The sequence below is a fragment of the Montipora foliosa genome, chromosome 14, assembly GCF_036669935.1.
Source record: "Montipora foliosa isolate CH-2021 chromosome 14, ASM3666993v2, whole genome shotgun sequence".
NCBI classification, from domain to species: domain Eukaryota; kingdom Metazoa; phylum Cnidaria; class Anthozoa; order Scleractinia; family Acroporidae; genus Montipora; species Montipora foliosa.
Genome location: NC_090882.1, coordinates 12,346,256 through 12,358,530, shown reverse-complemented (window position 1 = coordinate 12,358,530; position 12,275 = coordinate 12,346,256). Strand labels below are relative to the sequence as shown.

General features: G+C 39.9%; 1 protein-coding gene and 1 long non-coding RNA gene across 2 annotated transcripts in view; one reads left to right on the top strand and one right to left on the bottom strand.

The window, feature by feature from the left end:
• LOC137984345 (uncharacterized) overlaps positions 1-5,581 on the top strand; it is an 11,437-nt gene extending 5,856 nt beyond the window's left edge. The window contains exon 4 of the long non-coding RNA XR_011119114.1: positions 5,446-5,581. This is a non-coding gene — a long non-coding RNA (uncharacterized lncRNA). The remainder of the gene's footprint in view (positions 1-5,445) is intronic.
• LOC137984344 (protein Wnt-6-like) lies at positions 4,622-9,412 on the bottom strand. Its single transcript, XM_068831497.1, has 4 exons — positions 9,261-9,412; positions 8,921-9,141; positions 8,353-8,714; positions 4,622-6,929 (listed from the first exon to the last, which is right to left on the bottom strand). Exons 1-4 carry the CDS (start codon positions 9,326-9,328, stop codon positions 6,468-6,470), a joined length of 1,113 nt encoding a protein of 370 aa, XP_068687598.1. The 5' UTR covers positions 9,329-9,412; the 3' UTR covers positions 4,622-6,467.
• Positions 9,413-12,275: the final 2,863 nt, after the last annotated feature.

The window sequence follows — 12,275 nt, the reverse complement described above, 5'->3', positions numbered from 1 at the left end:
AAACTGCTTAATTCATAAACATTTTCACGTTTTGTCGTTTTCCCCTTGGTTTTCTTTTGGCGAGATGTGATCGATGCTTCTTGGCAAGAAAAATGTTATTCGCTCCAAAGTTCACTCAGCTTTCCATCCATTCGTGGTGAGTAAAGTGAGTACCAGTACTACTGGGGACAAGTTGTGTATAGAACGGGATAGGAGTTGCGCCCACCCCTGCCATGAGTTGCGGTAGATGCCGCAAGTCATGGTAGAAGCATTGAAAAAGGAGCCTTCGGGTTGCCTTCGACTGCGGTCGCCAACTTGTCTTGTCTTGTCTTGTTGTTTTTGAAATTCGCACCTTCTTAAGGTGAGAGGGGTTTTTATCATCATGATTAGTTCTCATTTTGATTGCATTTTTGATGTAGCACTAAGAAGCTTAAATGTCCATTTTGTAGCTGATGTTGTAATCATGATTACATTACCCCTGCAAAGTTGCCGGGTCAACAACATGAAAAAAAAAAACTGCTTTGAAGCCTCGTAGTATTTAGTATTCCGTAACTTGTTCAACTAAATATAAACAATTACGTTCTGAAAAACGCCGTTCATCCGTTTTTCCCTTTGCCTTTTATCCATTCATTCCATTTTTGGTTCATTCTCCTTCTCTTTGTTTTTCTTTGGATTTTTCGTTTGCTATAGGACTCCACACAGGCAGACTTAAGTTTCTCTGTTCGTGTGCTTTTTTCATCTTTTCCTTTTTCACTCGGCTCCTGGATTTTATGCGTTCTTCCATTACATTTTCACTCGTGTATTCAACTGCTGTCCTTCTCTATGGTTGCGAAACTTGCCGAATGATTAAAAGCGACGAGACCAAGCTTAATGTTTTCCTCCACAAGTGCCTACGACGAATTCTGAAGATTTACTGGTCTGTGAAAGGGACAAATGAAGAGATAAGATTCAAGACGAATATGGCCGATGAGATCACTAAGCAGATAAAACGTAGACGCTGGAAACTGATTGGGCATGTGCTGAGGAAAAGTGTAAAGTGCTGAGGAAAAGTGTAAATGGAAAATGGACACTGAGAGGAATTGCAGATGGAGAGGTGGGCCGAAGGAGACATAGCGAAGAACGGTACAGAGAGAACGAGGTAAACTTGGGTTCAAAGGTTGGGCAGACGCCGGTAGTTATGCGAAAGACCGAGGAGCTTGGAGAGAGAGAAGGCAAGGCCCTATTTGCTTCAGAGGGAAAAGGACAAGATGATGATAATGATGATGATTCAACTGCACAGTCATTTTTTTTCCTTTCGTTTTCACCAGACCTGATTAAACCAGCAACCTATCCCTTGGTTTTTGTGTCTTTTGAGCCATCACAAGTGAGTGAACCTCGAAGGTAGACGAGCGTAACAATGCCACCGATCAGAGCAGCTGCTTCTTGTTAACGTGACCTCTTGTTTGGCTGCGACCGTAAAGAAATAATGTGGCCCCACCGTCCGTATTTCGCATTATCCCTCATGTGGCTAGACGCATGCTCATTGAATTGGGCTGGTCGACTCCCTCCATATGGTTGATTATCTTCAAGGAAGATTCTTTCCTTACCATCAGCGACCGTGCCTCCCCGCTTTATACTCAAGATCAGATGGCAAGACAAACGAACATGAACTGCAGTGTTTTGGAAGAGGATAATTTCGCAATTATTGCGTCTATCATTATTAGCCTGACTGAGCAATTCCTGTTGGGCAGATCGTAGAGCGCTTTCTCGGACAAGGCCATTATTTTTGACAGACCAAGTCAAAGAGAGGCTATCATTATTGGTGTAATGCACAGTGACTATCAGAAGGAGCATCGGGAAAGACTTCGACGAGCCGGAAAACAGAGGAAGGAACAACTTAACTCGAGCTTAACCTAAGCCATTCGCACGTTTCAGAAGCCCACCCTGTCTTAGAAATTGGTTTTCGCAAATTGTACTGCTAAGCCAAAAGTAGACCTTAAACCCAAACAAATTAAATGGAAAACATCCTACCCCGATAGCGAGGGATTCATCAACTGCTCTCCTCTAGACCCTAGGGACTTTCGACTTATTGCTTGTTATGCAGTTTACAACTGATTAAAGTTAAACGATAGATGCCCACGTCCAGAGTAGGACTAAGTCACTTTAGCGGGGACAACGTCCCTTATTCCTTTCGAACAGTTAGTGGGTACTTTGACGTCCCACAAGCAAATGCTGTAAGATGGACCCTGAGTTATATAGCTCTTATACTAAGAAGACTTGACGGCTTAACAATGTTGCTTTAAACTTTTCATCTTTCATTAATAGAATTCCTGTAACATGTAGCGGAGGACATGCGCATACGGAACATATAACTCACACTCGCGAATCTCGTACGTTACCAAGACAGTGAGTAAACGCAAGCGAACAAACTACTCACGCTAGTGTTCCACTAGTAATAAACAAAACTCAATAAACTAGATAATTACAATGCTTGAGTGAAAAGCAACGACAGAGTGAATGTTTACGACGACGTGAGGCAAAGCGATGAAGATGTAAAATTTGTAAATTAAAAGGCAGTACTTTCTTCTGAGTCATTCTAAGATCCCGAGGGCGATCCCGAGTGTTGCTCTGTCTGTGCTCAGTTTGAACCCGCTGCATCAACGGCTTCGAAGAAAAATGCAAAATACAGGTTCACCTTATTGGGCTTGTGAAGCAACTGTTCCACGTCGTTCCGAATCAGAAATATTCATTAACTGGGTAACTTCATGGCGATGAACGGGAGTAAAAATGTCAAGAGAGGACATAGAATTCAGCGCCATACGCTCAGGGCCTCTCCAGGACTTCAAATTTACTTATTTCACATCGTTGTTTAACCGAGGACAGCAAAGCAATGTATTGAAATGAAATTCCTTTTGTGCAGTGCGTGGAGCGTTTTCTAAAGGTATATAACAGCCATTATTTCTCAACTGAGAACATGGGTATTTTGCGATAGAAATGATCATCTGAACCATCTAGACATATGTTTGTTTGAGGCACAGTGCGTCTCTCGTTATTTTGTTCGATCGTTTCGTCTCGCCTCGCCTCGCCTCGCCTCAGTGAAGTAGTTTACGCCGGTGTCCTTAGAAACTACAGTACTCGGTATGAAAGGTAAAATAATCCAATATCTCTCTCTTATTATCCGAAATGCGAGTACGTTTTGACATATTACCGTTCGGCATTTACAAGTTAAAAAAGATAGCCCGCTTTATTCTTTTCTAAAATGTTCTCCAAAATAATAGTATCTTCCTCTGCTTCATGCATGATAGCATCACCGACCCTTGTCATGGAAGGAAACAATGGCTTCTGCGTAGATAGTGCAGATGATCATTTCTATCGGGTGATACCCAAGTTATTAACTGAGAAATAATGGATGTTACCCTTAGGAAAAAGGTGATGCCGGTGCCGGTGTGGAGGGCTTTTGTTTTTGCTCATTATTCATGCAAATTTGTGCGTTACTCGTTGCAGCTGTCGCCGACGTCATTGCGTAAGTTCCCCAAACTTCCAGATCTCTTGTGTGATAAAATGACTCATGGGAAACATCCTGAGGAGGTCAACGAAAGCACATCAAGGATGGTCTAGAACACGACTTAAAGCGATTCCGTCTCAATATAGGCCATTATTTTTGACAGACCAAGTCAAAGAGAGGCTATCATTATTGGTGTAATGCACAGTGACTATCAGAAGGAGCATTGGGAAAGACTTCGGCGAGCCGGAAAAGAGAGGAAGCAACAACTTAACTCGAGCTTAACCTAAGCCATTCTCACGTTTCAGAGGCCCACCCTGTGTTAAAAATTGGTTTTCACAAATTGTACTGCTAAGCCAAAAGTAGACCTTAAACCCGAACAAATTAAGTGGTAAACATTTTACCCGATAGCGAGGGATTCATCAACTGCTCTCCTCTGGACCCTAGGGACTTTCGACTTATTGCTTGTTATGCAGTTTACAACTGATTAAAGTTAAACGATAGATGCCCACGTCCAGAGTAGGGCTGAGTCACTTTAGCGGGGACAACATCCCTTATTCCTTTCGAACAGTTAGTGGGTACTTTGACGTCCCACAAGCAAATGCTGTAAGATGGACCCTGAGTTATATAGCTCTTATACTAAGAAGACTTGACGGCTTAACAATGTTGCTTTAAACTTTTCATCTTTCATTAATAGAATTCCTGTAACATGTAGCGGAGGACATGCGCTTACGGAACATATAACTCACACTCGCGAATCTCGTACGTTACCAAGACAGTGAGTAAACGCAAGCGAACAAACTACTCACGCTAGTGTTCCACTAGTAATAAACAAAACTCAATAAACTAGATAATTACAATGCTTGAGTGAAAAGCAACGACAGAGTGAATGTTTACGACGACGTGAGGCAAAGCGATGAAGATGTAAAATTTGTAAATTAAAAGGCAGTACTTTCTTCTGAGTCATTCTAAGATCCCGAGGGCGATCCCGAGTGTTGCTCTGTCTGTGCTCAGTTTGAACCCGCTGCATCCCGCCCGCAGTCCGATGGTCAACTGCGCCGACCGTTCGACGACGACGGTCGAACGAAGGACGAATTTCTTTCGTTTCAAACGTCTCGGCCGTTTTTTTCTCAAAGTGAAAAATGAAGAGGACTCGAGATCACGAGTTCCTTGTTTGTTTTATTCGTTAATTTGAAAATGGAAGCACATACAAGTATCAATGATTTCAAACTGATATTTTTTTAATATAGATTCTGACATAAAATATCCAAACTTCTCAAAGTAGAAGTTGTGACCAAATCACTATTTCTTACCTCACACTGATCTCGTAACAAATAATTTAACAACATTTTAAATCATATATAAGAATGTATTATTACCTTTGTACTCTCATTTGTCTTTTCACTATTTCCTAGTCTGTATCTTAATAGCTTGTGTGCCCGATCGGGCGTAGCTACAGGCATGATCCAGCATGTAACATCGTTTTCAGGAAATTACATTAGTCCATGTCTTTCATAACTTTGTCACAAGGCATTACCAATGGATAAAGGAATCCCGGTTTTGTCCGTCGGAACGTTAGTTACAGCCATTTCAGGCGATGTCTTCTAGTAATGACTTAAAGACGTTAAAAAAACTTAGACATTAAAGGTACTCTTCAATACAAAATTTAAAAATAATTTTAACTTACAGTTCGTTCAACAGACGAGCGATCTTTGAACTTTGAAACAATGACATGTTTTCTCTCTTGACTTGAGCTGGAGATGTAACAAGTCAATGATGAAAGCTTGCTTCCAAAATTCACAGTAGTCAAATTGACTCCTTAGAACGAAAATGTCGAGGAAAGAACAATTTTCAGTTTTGATCGGGGTAAAAGGAACTCGAATTACTGCATAGATTTATTTAACTGAAAATGTTAGGTTTTCAGTTATAATAATAAACAAACGTCTCCCCTAGATGGTTTCTTTAGGTAATTTCTTTTTTTGCAGCTGGACATGAAAGGAGCTTGCCTGGCAAAGACGTGATCATTTATTCCGCACAGTGAGATCAAGCAAATGTTCAGCAGGGAAAAGGTAAAGGTTAACTAAGAAGTAAAAGGTCATTTGGAAGCTATCGCTCAACGAGACAACATTGTCGAAAACTTAATCTATGAGAAGTATTTAAATAATGCCTGCCTTCTCTCCAGGTGCTCAAATTGTAATTTATAATTTTTTATATTACTTTCTTTGATGTTACACAAAATCGGTTTCCGGATCAAAACTGGTATTCCTCTCTTCTTTAATTAAGCCTTCCGACCACTTTAAGTGCTTATACGACGTTCATCTGTTATGAAAACAACTCGGCATACGAAGTGTTCTAAATGTAACTCGAGTCAATGGAAGATAGTCTCACTGAAGCAGTATTCTCAAGAAAGAGGTCGCATACGTTTTTTTGCCCTACAGTGCCACAAGTTTCTGCTGTTGGTTTCAATCTTTGTTATAAAGGACAGCAGTTACAAAACCCCCTATCTCCACAGTGTTAATCAACTAAGAGCGGATTAATTTAAAGAGTTTAACTCGGTTTCACAAAACAGTTTTTTCCTTGTTTCGAATGTTCATGTCGTTGCAGGTGGCATGTGTTTCACCGAAGGAAACTGTAATAAGTCAATCAAGAAATTAATTTTTGAAAACGTCACGAAGATGAACCTCAACCTTTGAAATAGCATTGCATGACTCGTCCCAAGGGCAGATTTCATCTCTTTTTAGACACAATTTTTCTGTTAAGTGTTTTTCGACTTAGTCACACCATGAACTCCAACCTATCTGTTTGAATTCCTTTTTTTAAGATTGATGTGCAAAAACATTCATTATTTTTCTGGGGTATCACTTGTCATAGAGGAGTGGTTCTTCTTGAAGTCTGAAATTGATTGAGTATAGTGTAATTGAAACTATGCATGTACCCACATGACCACTCTGGACGACATTGAACTTGCATGTCATCTGTGACACTGCTATCCAAACTCGGTGCACAGCTACTCGCACGTATGCACCAGCATTTCTGTTTTGCATTTCTTGCATTTCACTCTGCAACACCAAAGGAAACGGCATTGACAGTGTTCAACGATATGTATCTTTGTCACTCGCGCGCCACGACCGCAGCATAGCAGCTCGCATCCGTCTACTCCCATGCTAGTATCGTTGCATTGTCTTCCAACAGTTCCATGTGATCCCAAAGACAGGTCCTCCTTGCAGAAGCTTGGAGAATCGGTTGTGTACACTAAATCAATCTCAGTTGGAGGCTTTATCGTTTCTCCATCTTTGATCAGTCTGTCGCCCTTGTTGCCAATTAACACCTTTATTGCTCCATCAAAACGGGCTTTCAATCGGTCTCCCACATCTCTAAAATGGGGCATTTTCTTCCAACATGTTCGCACGGAACAAGACCCCGAAAGACCGTGGCATTTGCATTCCTTCTTCATGTTACGCTTGACTGCCTAAGAAAAGGAAAAAGGCACAGAAAAAAACAGAAAGCATTTTAATTTTGTAGCCAGCTGACACGATGTTTATCTATCCGGGTCATCTTGGGTACGTTAGCTGTTCGTATTGTATCATTAAGATCTTTTTAGCTATCATATTTTGCTGCTCGTGCTTTTGTGTTCTAGAGATGCGGCGCCCTTTGTACAAACACTCGGGAAACAGGCATTGTTCTATGTTTATGAATAGTGAACTGTACAGAAAGCGAACTTTAGTTGGTCTTAACTAGAAATCTGAAGCAAATATTTATCATAGGAATCCGTTGGTGACAAGCTGTCAACCACAAGGGCACTTGTCTTTCATTGTATTCCACTTCTAAAATAAACTGTCAAAATTGAATTACAACTCTGTCAATAAAGTTTACACTAGAAAATTAAATTCCTATGAAGATTTATTACGACGGTAGAAGGCACTGAACAATAGTGAGTCAATGTCAGTGATAAATGAACGCCGTAAGTGTAAGATATGGTTGACTGTTATCTGTGCTCATCTTTAAAGCTTGAAGGGGAATTAAAATGCTCACCGGCTTGTTTTGTAGGATACCGCCAAGAATTAAAGCTATACTGTTAACCCACAAAGCTATACTGTTAACCCACTCTATTTGTGTGTAAACAAAGGCATGTGATCGCACAAAAGGTATGCAAATATAGTCAATTCGGCGATTAGTAAAAGGCGTAAAATGTAATTTAGCTTTTCTTCGCGGGAAATTAACATCAAGATTCGATGACTCAATTGTGATTGTTTATCGTGCGGTGTAGATAACAAATTAAGTACTTCACGCCGCTTGCCTCCAAGCTATGCTTTGTGATAGGTACGTTTTTGTCGACTTCTATGTGAAGCTTTTCAAACTCTTGCTCTCTCAGAGCGATTTGCCAACGCCGGGAATCGAAGATGGTGCGCATACATAAGCCAACTTGTTATCAAAGATTAATCCTTAGTCAAAATGGCACGATGATCTTGAAACAAGCGATACCTCAGCGGCGAGACATGCCGATGCTAGTCTCTTTAATATATTGACTCTGTAAAAGCCACCTTGAATTACTGACGCAGTTCCTGAATTCTTAAAGATCCGTGAAAGCAAAAAAGACAACTGGGATGTTTCTCTGACCAAGACAAACTTAATACTTGCAGCTTATAGTGTTGCTACTATATTGCAGTCTTTACATTAGTAAAGGACCAGTTAGGGATTGTTACTTCCGTTCTATTTACCTTGAACGTCCGCACTGATCTAGGATGGGTTCAATCCCACCAGAAATAACAATTGGGTCTGTAGAGGAGGGGAACGATTAATTTCGGTGGTTGTTTATTTATTCAAACTTTTAAACGCACAAGGCTGTGACACCTAAAAGAAGGCGTTTCAAACCGCGGAAATGCTCAACTTACTAGCCGCCCTGCCTCGTTATTGTGTTCAATGATCATGGAGCGTCCGTCCCTCGCCTGGTTTTCCATCAGTTGTTTCGACATGGTGTATCCATAGAGAATGTTATCGCCACAACCCCCCCACTCGAACTCGCTGTTGTCGTCCATGGGGAAAGCCTGGTCAGGGAAACTGTTGCCTCCATTTGGGGGGAAATCATGCCGTGCTCGCTGCTTCACTGAGATCATCTTGTTGGCGTGCACATGTGGTTTTGGTGAATTCTTGCGGCAGCCACATTGTTGAAGTTCGCCCATACTGCATGCATGCGTGATGGAGAAGGTCACTCCGGCGGATGTGATGGCGTAGATAAAGGCTGTTTCCCTGTAATCTGAATATATATTATATAAAAATGTTATGCGAACGAAACTGATGAAGGTTTTCTTGTAGTAGTAGTTGTATTGGTGGAATTCACTTGCGATAAGAATGTCATTTCGTACGGTCCTTGACATTGAATGAAAATACGCGAAGGAATTAACGAAGTATATCATGACTGATTAAAACAAAGCTGTTAACGCTTCAGCCTTAGCCACTCACCATATCGAAGAATTTTCTTAACAGAATTCTTGGTCGTCGAACAATTCCATCGGCGGTTTCTAAATTGCCATTGACACTCTTCCACCGAAGTATTCATGCCCATCAGCACAGTTGAAATTAACTGAGGTTTAGATTTGCAGAAGTCACCTTTCCTGGAGAATAATGACTGGGTCTTCCTGCAGGCGACGTTCGGGTCTTGATGCAGTGACGTCTCGAGTGACCTGCATCGGCGATTAAAGGAGTATGATGTTTTAGTAATCTACTAAGCTCAGAAATACGGGGGATTATCAACCGCGGATTTCTTTTGGTGGTATAGTTTTTTTTCCAAAACGGTACTTACCACCATAGCCCAATAACTCGGTCTGAATAAATAACAAATAAAAGAACACTTGGTATACGTAGCTTCATGGTTCACTCATAAGAGTCACTTATCATTGAACGAGAAAGAATGGAGAATGACTGCAGCACGAAGACCATTAAATTAATATGTTTACAAATAGGTGAAGTGGGTCCTGATTGGTGGAAACACTCACGTCAATCTACCAATACTGTATTTAATATGCCAATACTCTTTTAAGTCATTTCCCGCTAATCTCAGGAACATTAACACCGAAGTAGGAGAAACCATCTTAGGTCTTTCATCGGCTACCTGACTCGTAGAAGTCTGTGTCAGTATTACCAGATAAGAGGCATATTTGTTATTACACTCAGTTGGAGACCAAGTGTGTCGCACCTACAGCTAAGATTAACTTAATTATACAATTAAACAGCAATTTTTCTGTCTCGTTTCGCTGCCAGAAATATTGCATTTGTCTTTTGTATCTCTCCAAAATAGCAAATCGGAACACAGAAGCGTCTCTTAATTTCGCCCGTTAACTTGTAATCTAATCAGCCAAACTGTTTGAACATACAGAGCCAATTTGTTCTTTTAATTGGAAGCAATTGCAATTCTGACTACAGTGATGCAAAATCTGTTGATAGCTATTTCAATTCAAGGTGTTGGATGTCTGTTTAGCCCCTGCTACTTATTTGTGATTAAAATCAGATGTGTTCTTATCGCTTCATTTAATTGCAGCTTTTTCTGAACGGAACAAGAAGGCCCTTTATTAAAATTAAATTTTCAATCAATTAAGTTTTACTTTTACATGCAACTCACCACAACTAGAAATATTAGTGAGAAGGTTCCTAAGAATAGAACTTTCAGACAAAACAAAAAAAAGCTCCACTTTATGGTAATCAGTTTGAATCTGCTTTGACCTTCAATGAAAATTGTCAGTTTTAGACTATTCAAAAAGCTCCACAGCTTTTATTTTAGGAATGTAAATATATGCTCAAGAGCTCCAAACGGTTACTTCACGGTAGCCTATTGATGAACTTGTTTATGGTAGAACATTCGGAGATGTTGGCTGGATGTTATGCAATATTTTAAAGAAAATATTTACCAAATTATCCTGTGGCACTCCTTTAACGTTAATGCATTAAAGTTTTGAAGTGTCTGAGACATGCTTCAGCGAAGACAGGAAATTTCTAAGTAAATACACTCCTTCCGCTTGTCTGATTATGGAAAGAAAGGACCTGTTAGCCATGACTTAGTTTCAAAAAAATGATGTCTCCATTCTGCGATGGTTTCCCCGCTTGAGCAGCGAAGTTTTAGTTAACAATTGAGATAACCACATGGCCGTGTAAAGAAGACCTTTACGCTAATATTTTGTTTTCTCAGCTGAAAGAAAGCTCATGCTTCTGTCGTGCGATTTAACATATCTCTATTATTTATCTGTCTTGTTTCTGTTCCTAATGACTTCAATAATTAAAGAAAAAGTGTCTTTTTTGTTCGTATCAACTCTTCGAATCTTATTTTTTTGAATAAATCAGTTGAGTTGTTGCAGCTAATTCAAAAGATCATCTCTTGTCGATATATTACGCTCTATGTTTTCTTTAGTACTTTTAGGATGAAACGTTGATTATTGCATTACTGCCAAAAACTCCATGTTTATTTATCACTTCATCCAACCAACTAACTTTAGTTGGATTTGTCGTATCTTGCTTATTTCCTATTGCTGATAAGTTCGGTGTTCGCTAAGGTTTCATTACAGAATTGAAGTGCGATGTAAGCGTAACCCTTGGTGTTGATGACCATTAATCAGTTCCGCCTTCCTTAGACATTCCTGAATTTCATTGCACTCTAACAAGAACAAAAGACTGGAATCTGCTGCCTTCTCGTTCCAACTTGAAAGTGCGAACCGTCTTCAGCTTTGAGCTTCTGATAAAGTACTTCTTCAATAGATACATTGCATTTTTCAAAGGAATGACCCTACACATTAGTATAATTGTAGAAGGTTATCTGTCATTCCATTTACTTTTCGTTTGATTTTGTGTGACAGGAATGCTGTGTTTGCCAAACACGAATCGAACCTGCCAGCAAACTTTGACTGTAAGCATGTTAGGAATGGGACGCATTATGCGTTTAAGTGCCAAAGTGTACTCTACAAAGCTCACTAAGGTTGTCACGTGGGTCTACCTTGTAAGTTGTGTTATGTAATTCAAAATTCCTAGGCGCGGTGTGTGATCAGTTCTTCAAAATGCGAGCAATTTTATGACGCCAGTGGCAAGTAAATGAGCATCAGAGTAAATTTCAAAGATAAATGTTTTAAGTCGTACGATGACAAAGTTCAACAACTAGATGCTACACTGTCAGTGAACTTGTTCAGATCTGGGAATCTGAAAGTTGCCGACATTCCTTGTTAAAAGGTTTATTGTATCTCACTTAACGTCAGAAAAACCGAAATAGCTATCTAATGAAAAGTAAAGGGTCAGTTTACAAACCTTGTGACTTCAAATTTGTACAAACCCATATAAACCTAATTGATCTTATAAAGGCGTTCTCAATGGTGAAAACCTTTACACGTTTCGTCAACGTTGGACACTGGCGTTGCGAATGACAGCAGAAACTAAATGCAGATAAGGCTTTTTAAAATTGTTTTGTTTTTCTCCACTTGCGGCGAACGCCATCTTTGGTTAGTCAGGTGTTAGGCGACACAGATCACCAATAAATTAATGAGGTTTATCTTCCAAGGCAGGTTTTAGGTAGTTTAGTTTTACTTCTTATTGAATGTTTCTTTTATGTCGATATTTTTGTTTGTGTATTGTTCTCCTATAAAGGCACGTATTTAAGAACTTTAAGAATATTTTCGTGTTATATTTCCTGTTACAATGTTGTTATGATCGATTTCGGGCTCCGCAAGTATTGTAACACGAGACCAATCCAAAGAAAAATCCCCAGGACGGTAAACCATAGGGTTATCGGTCTGTATATCTTAGCATCTCAACTGGACCATTCATATATATAATTAAAAGC

Excerpts from the sequence above, each read along its gene's own strand:
- LOC137984344 (XM_068831497.1), bottom strand. The coding sequence starts at position 9,328 with ATGAAGCTACGTATACCAAGTGTTCTTTTATTTGTTATTTATTCAGAC. Across the intron at positions 9,142-9,260 it reads CGAGTTATTGGGCTATGGTG|GTCACTCGAGACGTCACTGC; the intron begins GTAAGTACCGTT and ends TCGCCGATGCAG. Across the intron at positions 8,715-8,920 it reads TAAGAAAATTCTTCGATATG|ATTACAGGGAAACAGCCTTT; the intron begins GTGAGTGGCTAA and ends ATATATATTCAG.